General features: G+C 41.2%; 1 protein-coding gene across 1 annotated transcript; it reads left to right on the plus strand.

Moving 5' to 3' along the window:
* Window positions 1-8734: 8734 nt before the first annotated feature.
* Window positions 8735-17102, plus strand: STOX1 (storkhead box 1). Its single transcript, XM_009492471.2, has 5 exons — window positions 8735-8780; window positions 10649-10673; window positions 11283-11452; window positions 13377-15699; window positions 17063-17102. Exons 3-5 carry the CDS (start codon window positions 11320-11322, stop codon window positions 17100-17102), a joined length of 2496 nt encoding a protein of 831 aa, XP_009490746.2. The 5' UTR covers window positions 8735-8780; window positions 10649-10673; window positions 11283-11319.
* Window positions 17103-18382: the final 1280 nt, after the last annotated feature.

Genomic DNA, 18382 nt, shown 5'->3' on the forward strand with positions numbered 1-18382 from the left:
GAAGGCACTGATCTCCAGAGCCTTTGAAGAGAGAAACTGGGGTGATCAGCCCAGGAGAATGCATCTCAGCAGCTGCTTGCTTGTTGTCCTTGCTCATAACCAGCTCGTTTCTGTCATCCCAGCCTGCCTTCTCTCTTGACAGCAGCATTTTCCATGTGCCTGAACTACCTGACTCCCTTTTTGTGGTTCCTATCGGGTAGAAGCGAACAACAGACAATTGAAACATTTTTGCTTAGCCTTTAGAGGCTGAATTTGCTACCGGTTCAACAACTCTGTTGCAGGGCTACAAACTATTCACAAGCAAAGCTAAGAAAGCCCTGCACTTCCCAGTTAGGCTGAGGCTGGGATTGGCACGCAGACTGTGACTCTTCTGTGGTCACATAACGTGTTGATCACCTCTCTCAATGAGAGGTCTGCTTGTTCAGCTCTGAGCCTTTAAGTCCCTACTGCAGGCTGCAAGTTTATCTCACTTGGAAAATATTCTACTGAAGAGTGACATTGAAAGGACAGTACGCTTTTCTGTGAAGTTTGTTTTATCCGTTTTTGCTGGAGGTATTGACTGAACTGGAACAAGATCCGATACGGAATTGTTTTGTGTTCTTGCTGTTTGTGCATTTGGTGTAGTAATCTGATAGGTCTAGCTCCTCGCTTCTCTTTCCCTTGCGTGAGTCTCTCCTAGAATTTAGGGAGAAGCGAAGCACTCAGAAAAAGAGCTAAAAAATGGGTGGAGATGGTCTCTGAAGCTCCTTGATTTTGGGGGCGGATTTAATGCTAATCTGATATTCAGACAGAATCCCTGTGATAGGAGAAGGGTGGAACTGAATCTCCTGAAAAAGGTTCAGCAACAGCTTGAGGAGTAAGGATAAAAACTTCCATTGTATTTATGGGCTGTAATTACCTTCGGGGGGCGGGGGGGGGGGGGGGGGGGAGGGCGGGGGGCAGTTTTGGGGAGCTATATTTGTTCCTGTGTGATGACTCCCAAGTGTAACTTATTTAGGGACCACTGCAGTGCTGACACCTGGCTCTGCAGGCCCTGGCCGCCTCGCTGCGGAGGTCCTCACATGCTGAGCTTCTCTGCATGTTTGTCCCAGCTTTCAGGAACAGTTTTGAAGTGCCACCTGTGGAACCGGTACACCCAGAGTCCATCTACAACTGCATACTCTCTACTTCTTAGCAATTCTGAACCTTGCTTAAAATGAGAGACAAATTATTTTCCAAAATGGACCTGGCAAGCTTTTAGGACAGATTTATTTTCATTTGAATAATTTAAATTTGTTCACAGCAATTAATGTCAGTATCAGCATCGTACTGCTGCAATGTCTAATGAAGCTACAGATTAAATTATGGCCTTGTGAGTAGCTGATTCCTGTTTTGCCTACAAAAGGTCATGACTCTGGAGTGGATGTTGTTTGTCAGGCACTCTGTAGTTACACACAGGAACACACAATCTTAATGAGGATGGCAGCTCAGCAAGAAGCTGGGGATGTGCTTCATGGGATTCCTTTCTTTTGGAGTCCCTTTCTTCCAGTGTCTTTCATCCTGCCTCACAAACAGGGATGCAGGTTTGCAAGTCAAAGGAGAATAATTTTGTACTTCAATGGTGCTGGCTTCTGTGAAGTGTAACTCACAGTATGTGGTCATACTTTGTATTGGACTGTTTAGGATTATTTAGTTCTGTTCCTTTTTATTTTCTTCAGGCCTGAAAAGAGTGGATGACCTAAAATGGTGCTTTATTTTGCACTGCTGTGTATAGGCTGCCAGAACATGAAGAACATTTTAATTGAGTTTTTAACTGTTTTTTTCTGAAACATTACTTTTAAAGTTATTTTCACTAAAGTATGTGATTCAGAACTTACTAACTTGCATATTCTGTTGTAATTGGGTTTTCCTTGTTATCACAGTTATTCCAGTGGTGACTCTGTCTATATATTTTCAGGAGGAAAAAAGGAAGAAAATATTTGTATTCCTTGAAGGACAACTTTTTATCTACCTTGCTATTATTTCTTACTAATTTAATTCTCTCTGTGTAATGGCTATGTAAACATTATATTATTTAATGTTTAGCACCTAATTTTAGATGGCATTCAGCCCTTACCACTGACTTGAGATGATACCCCTGCATATTTCATGCATTTCTTTGCCAAATTTTTACTAAGGTATTAATCCTGTATTATAAAAGCCTTTTCTCAGTTGCATATGTATTGCACTAAACCCAAATGCTATATTCGAACTACTGATTGAACTCGCAGCAGCAAGGTACAAGGTACTGTAACGTTCTTCAAAATCCTGATGCATTTACCAGGTCGGCTCTGACTGAATTACCTGAAAGGTGTAACCTGCAGAAGTGTTTCTGCATGCAAATTTTTTCACTGTCTCAGCAAGTAGTCTCTAGTCACACTGTTTAACAAGTATCACTGAACAGGAGTGTATAATTTTTTTACAATAAGCTCCACTCAGTTTAATTTACTCTGAATTTTTCTAAAAATAACATCTAACAAGACTAGTTGTGAAGAACTTGGTATGTATTGTGTATTTCCCAGTGCTAAAGATTTGCAGCAGAAGAAGCTCTTGCTTTTGTCTTTTGAGTGAGAAAACAAAATTCAAGAAAACAGGCTGAGCTGTGCTACCCTCAGTCTTTTAAATTCTTGCACCTTAAATCCTGAACGGCAGATCTTAACTGCCTTAATGCTCTTTTCGGATGAGGGTAATTTGAACAGTGCTAATTTTTTCTCTGTCTCAGTCGGAAAAGACAACAGTTTGTGTTAATATAATGTAGTTAATGAAATAAATTGCATTAATTAGTAGTGCTTCCGCTATGGTTATTGATACAGTTTCAAAATCAGAGACTTCATTCCAAGGCTAGTTTTAGCTTTTCTGTACTTCCATCTTGCTTTAGGACATGTCCACTCCATCACCGTGGAGAGCACCAGCTCTAACAATGAGCCTGTACAGATGGAGTTCAGTTATGAAAAAAAAGTTACAAAAACAGTAGCTATTTATTTGAAGGTTGAAGAGAAAACCAATAGTTTTACCATATGGACACTGTTTTGCATGGCCTCATTAATGGCATGATGCAAGTGTAACCTTTTTTCTTTTACTTGGTGTAACCCAAGAAAACTTCACAGCTAGTGGAGGTCAAAAGTGCCGTTGCATTGGGTTACAGAAAGCAGGGTGGTCAAAGTGGGGGGTGAGAATGGCTGTGGGAGGCACAGGTACTGGCGTCCAACTAAACCAGATGACTGGACTACTATTTTATTCCTGGGAGCCTATCCTACCTCCTATTCAAAGCAGGGTCAGCTATGGGGTCAGACCAGGTTGCTCAGGACTTTATCCAGTCAAATCTTGGAAATACCCCAGGACTGGAGACTGCACAACCTTTCTGGGCAACCTCCTCCACTGTCCTTAAAGGTAAAAAGGTTTTTGTTATAGCCAGTCTGAACCTTTCCTGTTCCAACTGATGCCTGTTGTCTTTCATCCTCCCACCATGCACTGCTGTGCACCTTCTCAAGGGGCTGCTGTCAGGTCCCCTCAAAGCTATTTCTTCTCCAGGTTCAACAAGACCTGTTCCCTCAGCCTTGGCTCACAGGGCAAGTGTTGCAGCCCTGACCATCTTGGTGTTCCTCTGCTGAATTTGCCCCTATTTATAGATGTCTTTTGTATTTTGGGGGCTCAAAACTAGACTTAGTATGCCAGATGTGGTTTAACAAGCACCAAGTAGAGGCAGATAATAATTTTCTTTGATCTACTGGCTCTGCTCCTGTTAATACAGCCCAGGATGCTCTTGGCCTTTGTTTCTGTGTAAGTAATATGAACCTCCTCAATACTGAGGAGCCTTGTTAAAAGGCTTGCTTTCATTCAATACCAAATAAAAATTGATTAGAAGTATCAACAAAAGGAGGTGAGTGGCTTTATTCAGACAACTTTGCTTCTTGTTTTATACTTAGAGAGCTTTAGTGATCTTTTGATTATACAGTCCATGACCTAAAAATTTGCAGAATGAAGCATGACGTGCACAAGAGAAGCTGAGGTTGATGGCAGCATGGTTTTCTTTAACCTGATAAAATTGCTGTGGTACTTGCACAAGATTTTTCTTGCTGTCTGTTTTGGGTTTTTTTAAACATATGGTTAGAGAAAGGTAGGTATCTGCATTTCTAAGACAACATACATCCAGAGCCACTCTGCCAATTCCTTACTATGTTTTATAAAAACACTCTTCGCAGAACTGAAGTAAAGAGATGCTAGTAGTGTGTATCATTAATGTGACTCACACAGTGCTATCAAACTGCTAAAACCCAGAAAGCTCAATATGCAAAACTCAACAAACTGCCCTCATTGGTGAGAATACAGTGAAGCCCTTGGGAATAATTAATATATGATGTGAAACAATTTTTTTTTCCTAGTATGCTTTATCTTATACTGATGCATCAGCAGCAATCCATGTTCCATTTACTGGTGGTGCACAGCTTCTCCGTAAGCAACCTGATTTGTACTGAAGCAGAAAGATTTCTGGGCAATGAAACAACTGAAACTGCAACTGCTATTTGTTTAGCAAACTCAGTCTGTTTTGAAAGCAAAACACTGTTTATGTGAAATACTGAAATAAACTGAACCTCTGTGAACTGCCTTCTGCTTTTCTAAAAAAACCAAAAAGCGCACTTTAATTTTTGTCTTATAGCAGTATCTTTTTTGTGGGTACTGGATTTCTCTTTTGTGAGCTATGGCCAGCTATATGCTGAGTTTCCAAGGTTGAAAACTCCCTTGAAATTATGACATGTTTCGCTTGTTCCCTAGAAAACATTGCAGCAAAGCTAGCCTGTCATTCAGATCACTTGCTTAGGTACTTCATGGACTGTATAATTTACTTTTTCCCCTGAAATTGTTCTCCTACATTTTCAACATCCCGCAGGCATCTGCACACCTCTGTAATTTCCATTGGAGGCTTCAACTCGGTCTGTGAGATCCAACAACCCAGTATCTTCGCAGTAAGGGTTCTACTAAACTGGCTTTTGAAAAGGTATTTACTGAGTCTTCTGTAATACAGTGGAGGTGCTCAGTTGCTCTGTTTGTCTTCTACCACTTCCTTTTGGCTGAAATTTAGAGGAACTGAAACACGAAAAGGGTGTTTAATAGTGCCAAAGCCATGGAGAAAGGTTTGGGAACTGCAGGCTAAGGTCCTCAATTCCAAACTAATGCTGTTTAATCCGCAGTGTCCCAACAACTCCTCTGAGATCTCTTGTGGTAGTAAAGAAGCTGCTTTTCATTTCTAAACTGGTTTTTTTTGTTGTGGATTTTTTTGTTTTGGTTTGGTTTGGATTTTTTGTTTGTTTGTTTTTGTGAGCCACAAATTCCAGCCCAATAAAAGGGTGCAGAAACTTATTTTCTAGCATAGGCAACATCTTGAAAGTTGGATATCCTTTTAGGGAGAGTGGAAGGAAAAGTGGCTGTGCACATCCATCAACATCATGAGCTGCTCAGGCAGGTGTGAAGTTGCCCATATACCATCAAAGCTTTGTTCTCAGATGAATGAAAAAAACCTCCCTGCAGTGGGATATGTCCTGAAACAAGATCTGCGGCCTGCTTCGTTCCACCTCGGTGTGTGATGGTGGCTCCTGTCCTCACTGCAGGCCAGGGGCCTGGGTCTGAAGGAAGCTACAACTGCACCAAGCTCTCGGACAGCTGCTTCTGCGGTGGGTGGGATTTGGCCAAGTGTTGCCTGGGAGCGAGTTGGATGTAATAGCTGTCGTGTGTCCCGATTCATGGTTTGCTGGAAACCCTCTGCAGGGGGCTATGTCCTCTTTTGAATAGCTCTGTGGGTGCTGTTCCTCTGAAAGACTAGTGTGTGACTTTCCTTGGCTGAGGTAAATGTGAGCTGAAGCCAGGGAGTGTGCAAAGAAGTGAATTTTGGTCCATTCTGGGGAGGGGCGTCATGACCGTAGGTATATCTTACTCCCATGACTGTCGCTTTATATTGTATGCCTTTTGTGACCGCCTTTTGTGTGACAGCACATTTCCAGGCAAAGGAGTCAGCCCTGGGAATGTTGCGGCAGTTGGAGTTGACCTTTAGCTGAACAGGCACAGGAATGCACAACTGCATGATGATGTTTTTATAGTAAATCTTGCACTGTAGAGGTAAGTACCTAACCAACACCCAGTAACGCTTTCTGCTTAGACCAAAGGTTTTGCCATTAACGAGCTATTTGGATGGTCTGAGATTTATTGCAGAAGAGAGGACAGGGCTGGGAGCAAGAAACAGGCAGAACTGTTTTAGTGGAAAAATGCCAGGGTTGTGAAGGGGCTGTTTTGGACCAGGCCAAGTGGAAAAGATGTGCTTGTGTCAAATTCCTGTAGCAGTGGATGGCAGCACCTGCAGACAGTTAAAGGAGCCAGAGATGTTGCCAGTGACTTGTTCATTCCTGTTCCGTTGTTTGGCTCCATGGGCTAGTCATTGACGGTTTTGCAACTTACCTGGCACTGTTTCATTTTGTATTATTTTTATCTCCCTGTAATGAAGCTTTTGAATCAATCTGTCTTTTACGATCAAGTCTGACACTGAAATGGTTAAAGATGATCTTCCTTGCTATCAGCTGTGCTGGTTGTGTTCAATGCCACATGTGAATCGACTTAAAAGCTATAGGCATGCTAAAGTATATGAAAAATAATTCTCTTGAGTTGCTCATAGTTTAATTTCTCTGCCAGCTATGCAGTGAACAGCAGGAGAGCCCCCAAAGGCAGATGTGTTTATATGGTTTTGCTTGTCGGCTATTTTGCCAGCTGCTGCGGGTGAAACACAGATCTCCACTGGACAACTTGCCTGCTAATCTTCAAGCATGCAGAAGTGCTGTTTTCTTTTAAACAGTTTATTTGAAGCTGTATGCTTGCTTATGTATTTGGTCAGTACCTTTGGAGCTTGAAACCTGCTCTCAAGATGTTCTTGGAGCATTTAAGTGGACGTCAGTGGCCTTGGTAAGTGTTGAAGGGGTTGATCTTTCTGAAGATCAGAGATACACATTTCAATGGCAAAAACTTTCTCATTGTGCTCGGCTTAAGGAAAACTCTAACACACTGAAAGTGTTGGTGTCTGCTGTGTAACTTTTTCCTACCTGGGGGCTTGAACTGAGATTGCAGGAGAGAGCTCTTGCCTTTCTTCTTGAATCCTTTGTTTTCACTATACCTGCCTGTGGGGTTTTTTTATTGCTGATGAAAGAAAAGATAGCTGTGGGTTGCCACTAGCCCTAAGATTAGAGTAAGGATTTCATGGCTCTTGGCCAGGAACCTCAGAAAGCATTTATAGGTCATATTTTTTAAAGTTCGTAAGACTTGCCATTGGGACTAGACCTTTGGGTGTTGTCGGGAAGGCAGAAAAAGTGGTTGGGTTTTATTTGTGGTTTTTTTTTTTCAAATTGCATGGCATCATCCTCTCTTTGTAAAAATCAGCAATTGAGTCCCAATGGAGGGCATTGTTTGCCTAACTGTCCTGATTTGGGAGCATCTGTTCCTGCAGGAATCAGTAGGTATGGAAATCCGACATTTTGATGTGTTTGTAGCTTCTTCCTTAGCATCAACTGATGAAGTGTCAGTGACCTTAACTGACGCTTAACCATTTTCTTTCTCTCAGAGGGAGTTGTACAAAATAATCAAACAGAAAGATATTGTCTGCTGTCCCTGAGAGTTTTTGTTTGTTTCAGTAACAGATTAAACATGTTACCAGATTTGAGTTTTAATGCAACTGAACTATTTAGTCTTTGCTTCAGTAAAAGATGTTTCTGAAACCAGGATCTAGTACACAATAATTATGCCAAAATAGAGTTTCCCTGTTATATACTTAAAATTGAAAATGTTTTACTGATCTTAACTCTGTCTTTATAATCTACATAGAATTTTTATTCTTTAATAAGGAAACATCTTGTAAAATCTCCATTAATGTTCAAAAAGTGTTTTGCTACAGTTCTCAACTTTCTATGATGTTCTTACTAACTTTTTGTTCCTTAAAATTCTTTGGTTTTAATTATAGAATGTAATTTTTGCTATAAAATGTGACCACGATGCGCTCTAGTCTACAGAAAAGCAGAAGCCTTGCAGTTCCAGCAGAACTTGCTTATGGCTTTCCTGGTGCATTTCTGCAAAAAGGGAAGTGCATCAAACATACCAGGGCTCTCATGCAAAGAGGCACAGGATCCGTGGGGTATTTTGTATGTTCAACTTGATAAGAGCGTACAAAGCAACGCCAAGATAGATCTTTCCAGCTACAAAACAGAAAAGTCAATCTTCCATTTCCATGCACTGTGTCTTCTCTGTCTCAACAGATGTAAGTGGAATCATATAAGGGAGTGTATTCTTGATTTGCATTGAGGTTTTTTTTTTTTCTGGAATGAATTTACTGTTAACCCTTTATTATTATATAAATTGTTTACCCAAACTTTTAAGAAGTACATTGAGTGCTATTGTAATAAAATGCCTCTCTGTTCACTTCCCCAGAACTATCTTAGTTTTTACCCACATAAAACTTGTCTTGCATGTAATTTTTCTTAGAGCCAGAAGATGCAAAAATTCCACAATTGTTAAACAACTCAGTGAAAAATGGCAAAGCTCATATTACAGAAATGGAACAAAAAACCACTTTGTGCTAGTCAAGAATAACCAGAGGCTTTTCTGTGTGTTGAGTTTTGTTATCCGATGCTCGTATTACAGATGACTTCCCCACATTGTGACCAATACCTTGGGCTTCAGGTGTCCAGGTAATGAGCAGAGTTTGAACAGACAGGTAAACCAAACTAAAGGATATAATACATGAGTACTGGCAAGCTGCCTAGATTGGTGTTGGTAAACATGATTGTGTAAGAGCTGTGGAGCATGAAATGGGAACTGTGCTGTATTTAAACGATCAAGGGGATTAGCCTGAGTTCCTTGACTGCTGACAGGTACCTTGCACATAGGCATAAGCAAGTTCTTCATAAAAACTATGAAGAAACCAGGAAGATGATTCTCATCAGATGATTTACATAGAGTAGGGAAGGGGGTAGGGGATTCTGCAGTCTACTTTGAGCTGTAAAGGGACTGAAGAGCTTTACCGAGCATGGCATTTTGGTGATTTTTGCATCAGACCTATGAGACACAGCTTGCACAAATCATTAAGACCGCTCCCTGTGAAATCTAAGGGATGCAGCTTTTATGTATTTCGATCAAACTTGGGAGAACATCTAGAGTGCAACCGCAACAGTTATTTAGCTCTGGAAAGTAAATCAACAAAATTTTTAAGAAGAAATTGATAGACACATGTAGATTGCTGCCTGGACCTTCTTCCACATTGCTTATCAATGTTGCCAATGATCTAATTCTTACTTTCACCATTTCAGATTTTATTTCAAAGTCAGGAGGGAATGATAGCTAATATTCATGTTGTTAGCATGTGTGTACTCTGGCACTATTGTTCTGCAACAATCATTTTAAATAGACTTGCGTCTGAACACAATTTTAGTGGTGGTGTTTTCCTTCAGCATCAATCTGGCTTTTGCTTAATGCTTTTTTTTAAATATTATTCTGAAAGGGCCTTCCCTGAATGGAGACATGGGATTTGAGTCTGCAAGACAGATGCAGACAATGATAGCAAGATAATAATAATAAAGATAATGAATAAATGTTGGCATTTTACTCCTTAGCAGTTTGATGCTCTGCAGGAACAAATGGTAAAACTGGCAGCAGCATGGTGTGCCTACAGCAGAGACTTGAGACAGCTAACTATTCACAAGAGTTATTATGGAATGCTGATGGTCTTTTCCCATACAAAAAGAAAGCTTGCAATGGTTTCTGCACCTGCAAGGAGTATCCTAGCAACATCACTGAGGAAACTGTATGCCAGGACTTTTTCTGAGTGCTTTTTGTTGAACATAGCAGCAGTTGTAAAACAAAGGTCAAGAGCAATTTAAGCTCTTCAGAGTGCTGTTGCTTAATTCATTTACTCAGAGAAATGTTTGTGTTGTAGTTTTCTGCCTGAAGGATAAATATTGCGTTACAGAGTCATCCAACAGACTATCCAATTGCAGTTTAGTTAAACGTGAATATCACTTAATCTAAAATGTCACTTCTTACTTGTGGGAAAATTACTGTTAGCATTTAACACTAGTTTGTGCCTTGTGAAGTAACCAGGAGTCCCTGCTGCCTTCTGCCTGCTCCGGCAGCTGAGGATACCCAGGGGCTTTCTGTGCAACACAGAACAGGGAAGCACAGAACACCACCAGGTACTGGGAACAGACCATCAGTCTATTGAAATAAAAGAAGAAAGCTGGGAGGTTTTTTTTTTTGGTCTGAGAAAGTGTATGCGGTCATTGTCTTACTGTATGCACCGACCTCAGGTGAGTCCCTGCTTTGTGCTTTGTCATCAGCTTTCAGGGAAAATACTTGTTTCAGGTTTTCCTACATCATTCACTTGTACCATGTCAGAAGTACTTGCTGGGCTTGCTCTTACTGGCCTTGCCATCTTGTGAAGGGAGAGGGCAGCGTTTATCTTTGTGTTTTATGGACGGAGGAGTTGAGGTGAAGGACTAAGACCCTTCTCAGCCCTCTGGGCTGCAGCTGCAGAGTTACTGGGGGAGCTGGGCCATGCTCTCAGCCCCTCCGAGCTTCTGCTTTTGCCATGCAGAACAGGGACAACCTTACCGTCTCTCACCAGGAGAGATGGTGATGTAGCCTTAAAAATGCATGCAGTGGTAACAAGAGGTTTTGCCCTCTGCCCAGTCTAGTAGATAATCTCTAGTTCTAGAGCCTGGTCTAAAAATGGAATTTTTACCATTTCTATTCAAATTTGTGTGCTAGACAAGGGACAAAGCCTGTTGCTGGTCTTTTTGTCCCTGCATTCTGACTTAGTGAAAGGATTTTTTACTTAGATTATTGGATGTTGACCTTTCTCTTTAGCTACTTCGAGAAATACAGGTTCTGCATGGTTTAATACGTAAACAGTCATCTAAAAAGTCAGCAGTCATCAGACATAATTATCTCTCTCAGCTCCATGTTTACTAAGCTAAATGATAGTTTAAGCTGGAATTTAATACCAAACAAACTAACGTGCTTAAGGTAACCTTCTGTTTCCTTTATTACAAAGGCACTTGAAAAGTGCTAGAGTCATTTCTCTTTTCTGAGAAATATTTCTGAGTAATTTACCAAAGCAAATTAGCTGAGGATAAGGTGCTTGTTCTGAGGCAACACAAGAAATTTTCAATGAAAATCTGTCACAGCTAAGAGAAAAAATGAAACACTATTCCATTTAAAGAATCTTTTTTTCTCTCTCCCCCCTTCTGGACTTCAGGTGTTGTGACCCCTGTTCTCATGAATCCTCTCTCGCAGTCACACTCCATTCCTCTGGCAGAAGGAATATGCCGTACCGTATCAGATATGAATGCAGATCATGTGATGGTCACACAGGAAACTTTAATGGAGCAGTTAGTGAAAAATTATCCAGGTAACGTGTTAATTTTGCCCTCCTTTTAAAAGTGACTGTATCATCACGCTTGAGTTTCTGATATAGGGCAAGCAATCACCAAATGTTTACAAGCAAAGCTGGCAATATGAAATAATATAAATTAACAGGCAACTGGTAGAATACATCAATGTGCATACTATCCTCATCAATCTGTGAGCATCACTAACATTGTTTTGAATGTAATCCTTTTTGCAGATTTTAATAATTTTTCTTTGAGAATAAGAGGGAACTGAGTGCAGTAGCATGTTGAGAGTATGCCCTTTCTAGACAGTGGAAAAGCATAGATGAGGTATTTAGGTGCCAGCTATGGAACGGCATAAAATAGACTGTGTGTCAGATCACAAAGACTTTGAGTCCTCCTTTAAGAAACAGGAACATAGCTGACTGATGGCAAAGGGACTGGGTAGGAATCTACATCTGGTGTTTGCTATCAAAAAATACAACTGGCCCCAAATTCAGGTTCGTTGGTCAAATTCCAGCCCCTTCCTTCCTGAAAGCAAATTACCTACACTAAATGAGCTTTAATCCTGCTCTTCTGATGGGGTAGTGGCTACTTCCTTTAAATGCTATTTTCTTTTCAATCTGAAAAATGTCCAGTTGCCCTTAGATCTGCAATATTGATGTGAGTGTGCGTGCACCTGAGACTTTGTAAAGGCTCATTATGGCCCTCTGCAGGAGGTTGCTTGCTTTGATACTGAGCTTCCTCTTTTGAGTCTTCCTAACCTTATAGCTCTGCAAACGTTACAGGTTGATCTGCTGGCATTTTCACTAGTGGGAAAAATTTTAATGCAGCCCCATAAACTGGCCCAGAACCCTGCCAGGAATGTGCTGTAGTCCATATGTGCCCTGAGACAACCACAAGGTAGCATTTTTAGGTCAGCCAGAAGTAGCACTCTCTGAAGTTTGTAGGGAGAGAGCGTATTTCTTGCTATGTTTTCATTCCTGTGAGCAGGAGATCAGATGTCACTAGACTAATGACTCTGGGACTGTGACACCTGAGGGAAAACCAGTAGCTGAGACCAGTCTCAGAGAGGTAAGCAATTGTCATCTGACAAAATTATACCAGAAACTTCAGACAGAGTGATAAAAACCACTGTCAAATAACCTGCCAAGAGGGAAATGCTTTGAATAACACATTGTTTGGTTTGTACCTGGCAGAAGGTCTCTCTCATGAATATCATATCCTGACAGACACAAAGAGAACATCCTTGCTTTTTTGAAGGAGGGCATCCTAAGTTCCATCACAGCAGTGCTGCAGTGACAACCAGAAACGCAGCGGGCCTTTACCTTCTTCCTCAGGGGTGACCTTGCCTCATCAGTGAGGAATGGCCTGGGCAGAGTTAAAGAGGGTTTTACTGATCTGTAAGACACCGGCAGGATTGCACCTACCAGAGCCCTCGGCTGGATGATGTTTCTGTGCTGCCCTCACCTGGCTGGCCCAGAAGGGCTCTCCCTGACTTGGGGCTGCAGCCTGTGCTGGCCCTAAGATTTGGGGCAGCCCTCACTGCCCTGCACGTGTGGACACCGCTGCAGAGTGGGGCTGTCCCTGTTCTGCAGGGAGCCCAGGGCTGTGGGTGGGAACGGCTGGGTGCAACAACAGTTGCTGGCTCTGGAAGCTCAGCAGAGTGGTGATGTATTTAAAAAAAAAAAAAAAAAAAAAAAAAAAAATCCTGCCTTTTGTCTGATGATACTGGACACTTTCATGTTGAAATTGAGTATGCCCTACTCAAGCTTCGCTTGCCAGGCCAGTTTCAAACTTCTTTTGGAATCCTGTGAACTAAATACATGCAGTATTTCCTGTTCAGTGGCTTCCAGATGTGTTGTATCTAAGTTATTTTTTTGCCATCTCCCATTTTATTTGAAAACTTATTTCTGATTTGAAATATCTGTATCTTTGTTGTAGGCATTGCAGTTCCCTCCCACAATATCTTATATAATACCCTTGGCACTCTAATTAGAGAAAGGAAAATCTATCATACGGGAGAAGGATACTTTGTCGTGACTCCCAACACATACTTTATCACAAATGGTGCCACAGAAGACAACAGAAGGGTCCCGTTGGAGGACAGTTGTTGCTGTTCATCGCCTTCCATCACTTGCCTGGTAAACATTGAGTGCTGTGCAAACCTAATGAAAGAAAACATTCCTACGGTATCCCGTTACAGATCCTGCCATTGTTTGCCTGACCGGAATATGCTCTGTGAACAAAGACATCAGCAGCTAATGAACCATGAACCTAATGGAGGAGGTAAGAAAGGCTGCAGTGAATCGAAGCCTTCAATTCAAACTCAAGGGATCTCCACATCTGCTGAAAACCATTCCTGGGACACTGTCAAATCCCTGACATCTATGAAAGAGAAACTGAAAAGCAAAAGGTTTGGCCTTGGCCTTTTCTGGAGAAATACTTCTAAAAAAGAAAAACATAAGAAGGAGTACTCCACTTTTTCAGCCCAGTTTCCTCCCAAGGAATGGCCAGTCAGGGATGAAGATGACTTAGATAATATTCCACGTGATATTGAACACGAAATCATCAAGCGTATTAACCCTACTCTTACAGTTGATAATTTGATTAAACACACAATATTAATGCAGAAGTTTGAGGAGCAGAAAAAATACATCAGTAAAGGTACCTCGGCTGAAGTGTCAATAGTCAGACAAAACCATCTTTCAAAGGATTGTATTCGAAAGACACAAAGTAAACCAGCAAAACACACCAGGAAAACCAAATCAAAGAAAGAGAAGCAGGTTAGCAGAAGCAACAGGAAATCTCACATACATGAGCTAATATCCCAAAATGAGAAACAGGAAGAGAACCCTTCACTGCCTATCAGAAACCAACAGCCATCTGACATAGCAGTGGAATCCCATGTCATATATAAAAAACAAATTAAGAACCCTTTTGAGGGTCTATCATGGAGACGCAACTTTTATGCAAAAGGGTACAAAAGTACTAGCAACAGTTACCTGAAGTCCAGGACTCGAAAGCAAGAAAGGGCTTTACAAAGGCCACGATCCTTGGACTCCTCAAAAACCTTTGACTATGAAACTGAACAGCTGGCTACTGAAATGCAGGCTGACAAAGCTAAGCAAAACAAACTACTCCATGCTAATAGGTCTTCCCTCCAACTAAAGAAAGACAGTTTAAGTGAAAACTTTAGTTATCCGCAAGGCAGTACTTTGCAAATAGAAAATAAAAGTAAATACCTTCTGGAGAGTAATATTTCTGAGGAAAACATCTACAGAAGAACAGTCAAAAAAAATCCTGGGGGTATTAAAAAATCCCCTCACTCCTACACTGAAGATAATGGTGTGTGCAAAGAAGATGCAAAATTTTCATTACATCTGAAAGATGAGTATGGCAGGTGCAAAGCTGACACTGTATGTGAGTTATTAGATCAAACAGCGAATGAATTTCAAAATGTCCGTCTTTCAAATTATACAGCCAATGTTAACCCGGTAAAAAAAATTGGTGCGAAATACAGACAAAAGACTGATAAAAAGAGTGAACTTATATTTAAATATGACTGTGCCAGCCATCCTGGATCAATGAAGCTGGAAAGTGAAGGATTTACTAATAACTGCCATCTTCTGTACCAAAAAGCACATGATGCTGACACCTGTAACTCATTACATCTGGATGACAATTTTGAAGGCAATGAAGCATGTCACCTGCCTCCTGTCCATGTTTTTTCAGATACAAGAGACTGGAGTAAAGCTGTGCAAAAGCTGGGGACAGCTGTGTCCCTAAAAATCTGTAAGGTTAATACTTATTCCGCCCAGTACAACACAGCTGTAAATAAACATGACTCTGGAGAGCATGGATCTAAGGAAAGCGCTAGTTTTGCAGAACCAATAGATGGCTCAAAAGAGCATCCAAAACCAGATTTCACAGAAGAAAGTTGTTTGTGCAGTCAGGCTCTTCCGACAGGTCACAGAAAGGAAGAAGAAACTGGCCTTACTGAAAGTGCAAAGGCTTCAGTTATAGCAGATTTCTGCCATGCTAATGAGGCTGACCCAGGTGCTGACACTTTGCAGAACTTCACCTATGAGATGGGCGAAGCAGTGGCATGCTGTGCTTTGGGCTCACAGACCAAAGAAACAAGAAACCCTTTGGGAAAGAAAGATCTGTTTTTTAAGAATGCAGGTACTGTGATATCAGGACAGAAACACTCAGAAGGGACAGAAAACCACAGCATTACAGGAGACAGCGGAATTGACTCCCCAAGGTAAGAATCATAGAATAGAATCATAGAATCGTTTAGGTTGGAAAAGACCTTTAAGATCATCCAGTCCAACCATTAACCTAACATTACCAAGTCCACTGCTAAACCAATTAAGGGGAGAGTAGCAACCCCACGCCTCCTGGCTTGGTGGCTGGATCATTTATAATGAAAGTAAAAACTAGGAATCATTAAGATTGGAAAGGACCTCTAAGATCATCATTCCAATCTTCAACCCAACACCACCATGCCCACTAAACCATGTCACAAAGCGTCACATCTACCCGTTTTTTGAACATATGTAACTATGTTAGATGTTTTATCTTCAAAATAACAATCAGATTTAGGCAAAAATGTTGCTATAAATCCATGACCCCCTCTCCCCAAAAACAAAAAGTCTTATTATCATCAAAAACTTAAGTGTGATGTCCCGGAAATACTCCAACCGTACAGGTCTACCATGTCTTTTTACATGAATGTTCCCCCTAAATCAGCTATACAAATGCTGCTGTTTGTATTTTGCATTTGTTTTCATGAGGCAAGAAAATAGCATGAGCTCTGCCTTGCAGATAGAGATGGCAGAGTGCACAAATGTTAAGAAACATGGTGATTGATAAACTCCTGTTAGCAGGCAGGATCAGCTTGCATTGATCTTGCCATATGACATTACAGATCTTGTCATAGTTTCCCCAGTTGTAGACAAAGAATAAAAAGTGCTTTATAGAGGTGTTAAATCAAAATTTAAAGTACAAAATACCATCCAACTTGTTCACAATAGACAGGAGAATGTGTATGTCACTTGAGCTAGAAGCTTCTGCTTCCTTTTACAGGGTACGTTTGCCTGTAACTATACTTGAAAAATCCCTTAATGAAAAACAAATCGGAATGAAACAATTTTTTACGCAGTTGCATATGGAGAAGACGTACAAAACTGTTAACTAAATTGGCAAGAACATAAGCTAAAATGCTGTGAGGGAAAAATCATACCCATTTTTTTAATAGCATCACATATTCTTAAGATCTTAAATGACTGGTATTTTAAGTGTAATTAAACCGTTCGAGTTCTCATTAGATATGTACTGTCACCTTGGGAAGCTAGTATTTGAAGGAACAAATCACATACTACTGTTTTTAAGGAAATTCTGCTGATTTTTTTTTTTCCCCCTTAAGCAGCCTTTTGTGCACTCTTTCAAGCACACTTCTAGTGTATTACTTGGACATGAACACTTGAAATCTGTTGGATGCTCTTTAGCAAAATATATTTCAAAGGGTCATTTTGATTGTTTGTCATCTGTGGTACCAGAAGCTAAGCCAACTCAGTTTATTTTTAGAATGTGAAGTCTGATGTCTAATAATTCTGCTATTTTAGATGGACTGAAAAGAAGATGAAGCTTCCTGCCAAATTCTGAAAGCATAAATACTAATGCAAAGAGGAGAACAAAGTGGAAGGACAATTGCAACAAAATTCCTTGCTTCAGCTAACTCGTCATGAATATTTGATTATTTTTTTAATGAGCTTTGTCAACTTTCCCTTTGTAAGCATGTAACCATACTGTAAATGCCATCAGTCACATCTGTGAGGCTGCCTCTGAATCAAAGCTGTTAGTTAAAACTTTTGACCGTAGTATTTGGAGAGCTAATGTGTATTTCTGTTGCTCTCATCTTTAATTAGTTTTTGCAACCCTCTGACAATAAAAATGAGAACTGATGTACTTCATTCAGATCACACCATTAACCTGGAAAAGGGTATGTGTTGCTCTAATAGGAACTGTATCAGTTGGACAGGACTGTTTTGCACTGTAATTCTTGAAAGTGTTTCCTACTTGTGCCACAGAAGTAACAGCATGCTCTGTCTCCCCTGTCAGAAAACAAAGTAAACTAGATTGGCACGCACCTTGTTACTACAAAAATTCCTTGAATCCTGAGGTTCTCTCACTGTGTCCTGAAGAAATCTCAGCTGCCCTCCTCCATCTACTTGTTTATAACTGGCAAGCAGGATTTAGTCTTTGCAAATGAAAGTGTGTTGGTGCAGGAGACAACAAGTAAGGTCAGTGGCATTGCTTTGAGAGAAACCCTGCTGCGGGCTGGCAGGCTCCTGCTCTGCTCCTGACCGCCCCTTTCCTTCCCTTAAAGCCATCAGAATCACTTTAGAGCTTTTAGTTCAGAAGACTAATTTTGACTTCTTAATCCTGATTTCTTCCTGTAGCTAAAAGCAGACTGTGGTGGTTTCATGCTGCTAATCATCAAAGGCTTGTGGTCCTTTTACACCTTGAGAGGCACACGGTCATACTGTTATTGACTACGTTAGGCTCTTCCACTACTGAAAACTTGTCTCCAGTAGTTATGGAGACAGGCTAAAGTTGTAGTTACCAGTTTTTAAAACTATTGGAGATTTCTTTTAGGGAAGGTGTCTCTGGCTGTGAAGAAGTGGAAGAAACTGCATCTGTGCTGGCTGGGGCTGAGCAGAGCCCTGCAGCGCTCCCTCCCGTCCGCCTGGGTCCACGGCCGGTTTCAGTCACGCCGGTACCGGCATTTCCCCCTCAGCCTCCTCCAGCAGCTCTCCGCCCTCAGCGCCTCACGCTGCGCCTGCCGGCCAGCAGCTTTTCCGCTTCCTTAAATAACTCCTCCCAGGGGCTTACCCGCGCAAGGGGGGTACGGCATAACGCCAGGCCTGGCGGAAAGCCGGCGG

This window comes from Pelecanus crispus, chromosome 10 (assembly GCF_030463565.1).
Source record: "Pelecanus crispus isolate bPelCri1 chromosome 10, bPelCri1.pri, whole genome shotgun sequence".
NCBI classification, from domain to species: domain Eukaryota; kingdom Metazoa; phylum Chordata; class Aves; order Pelecaniformes; family Pelecanidae; genus Pelecanus; species Pelecanus crispus.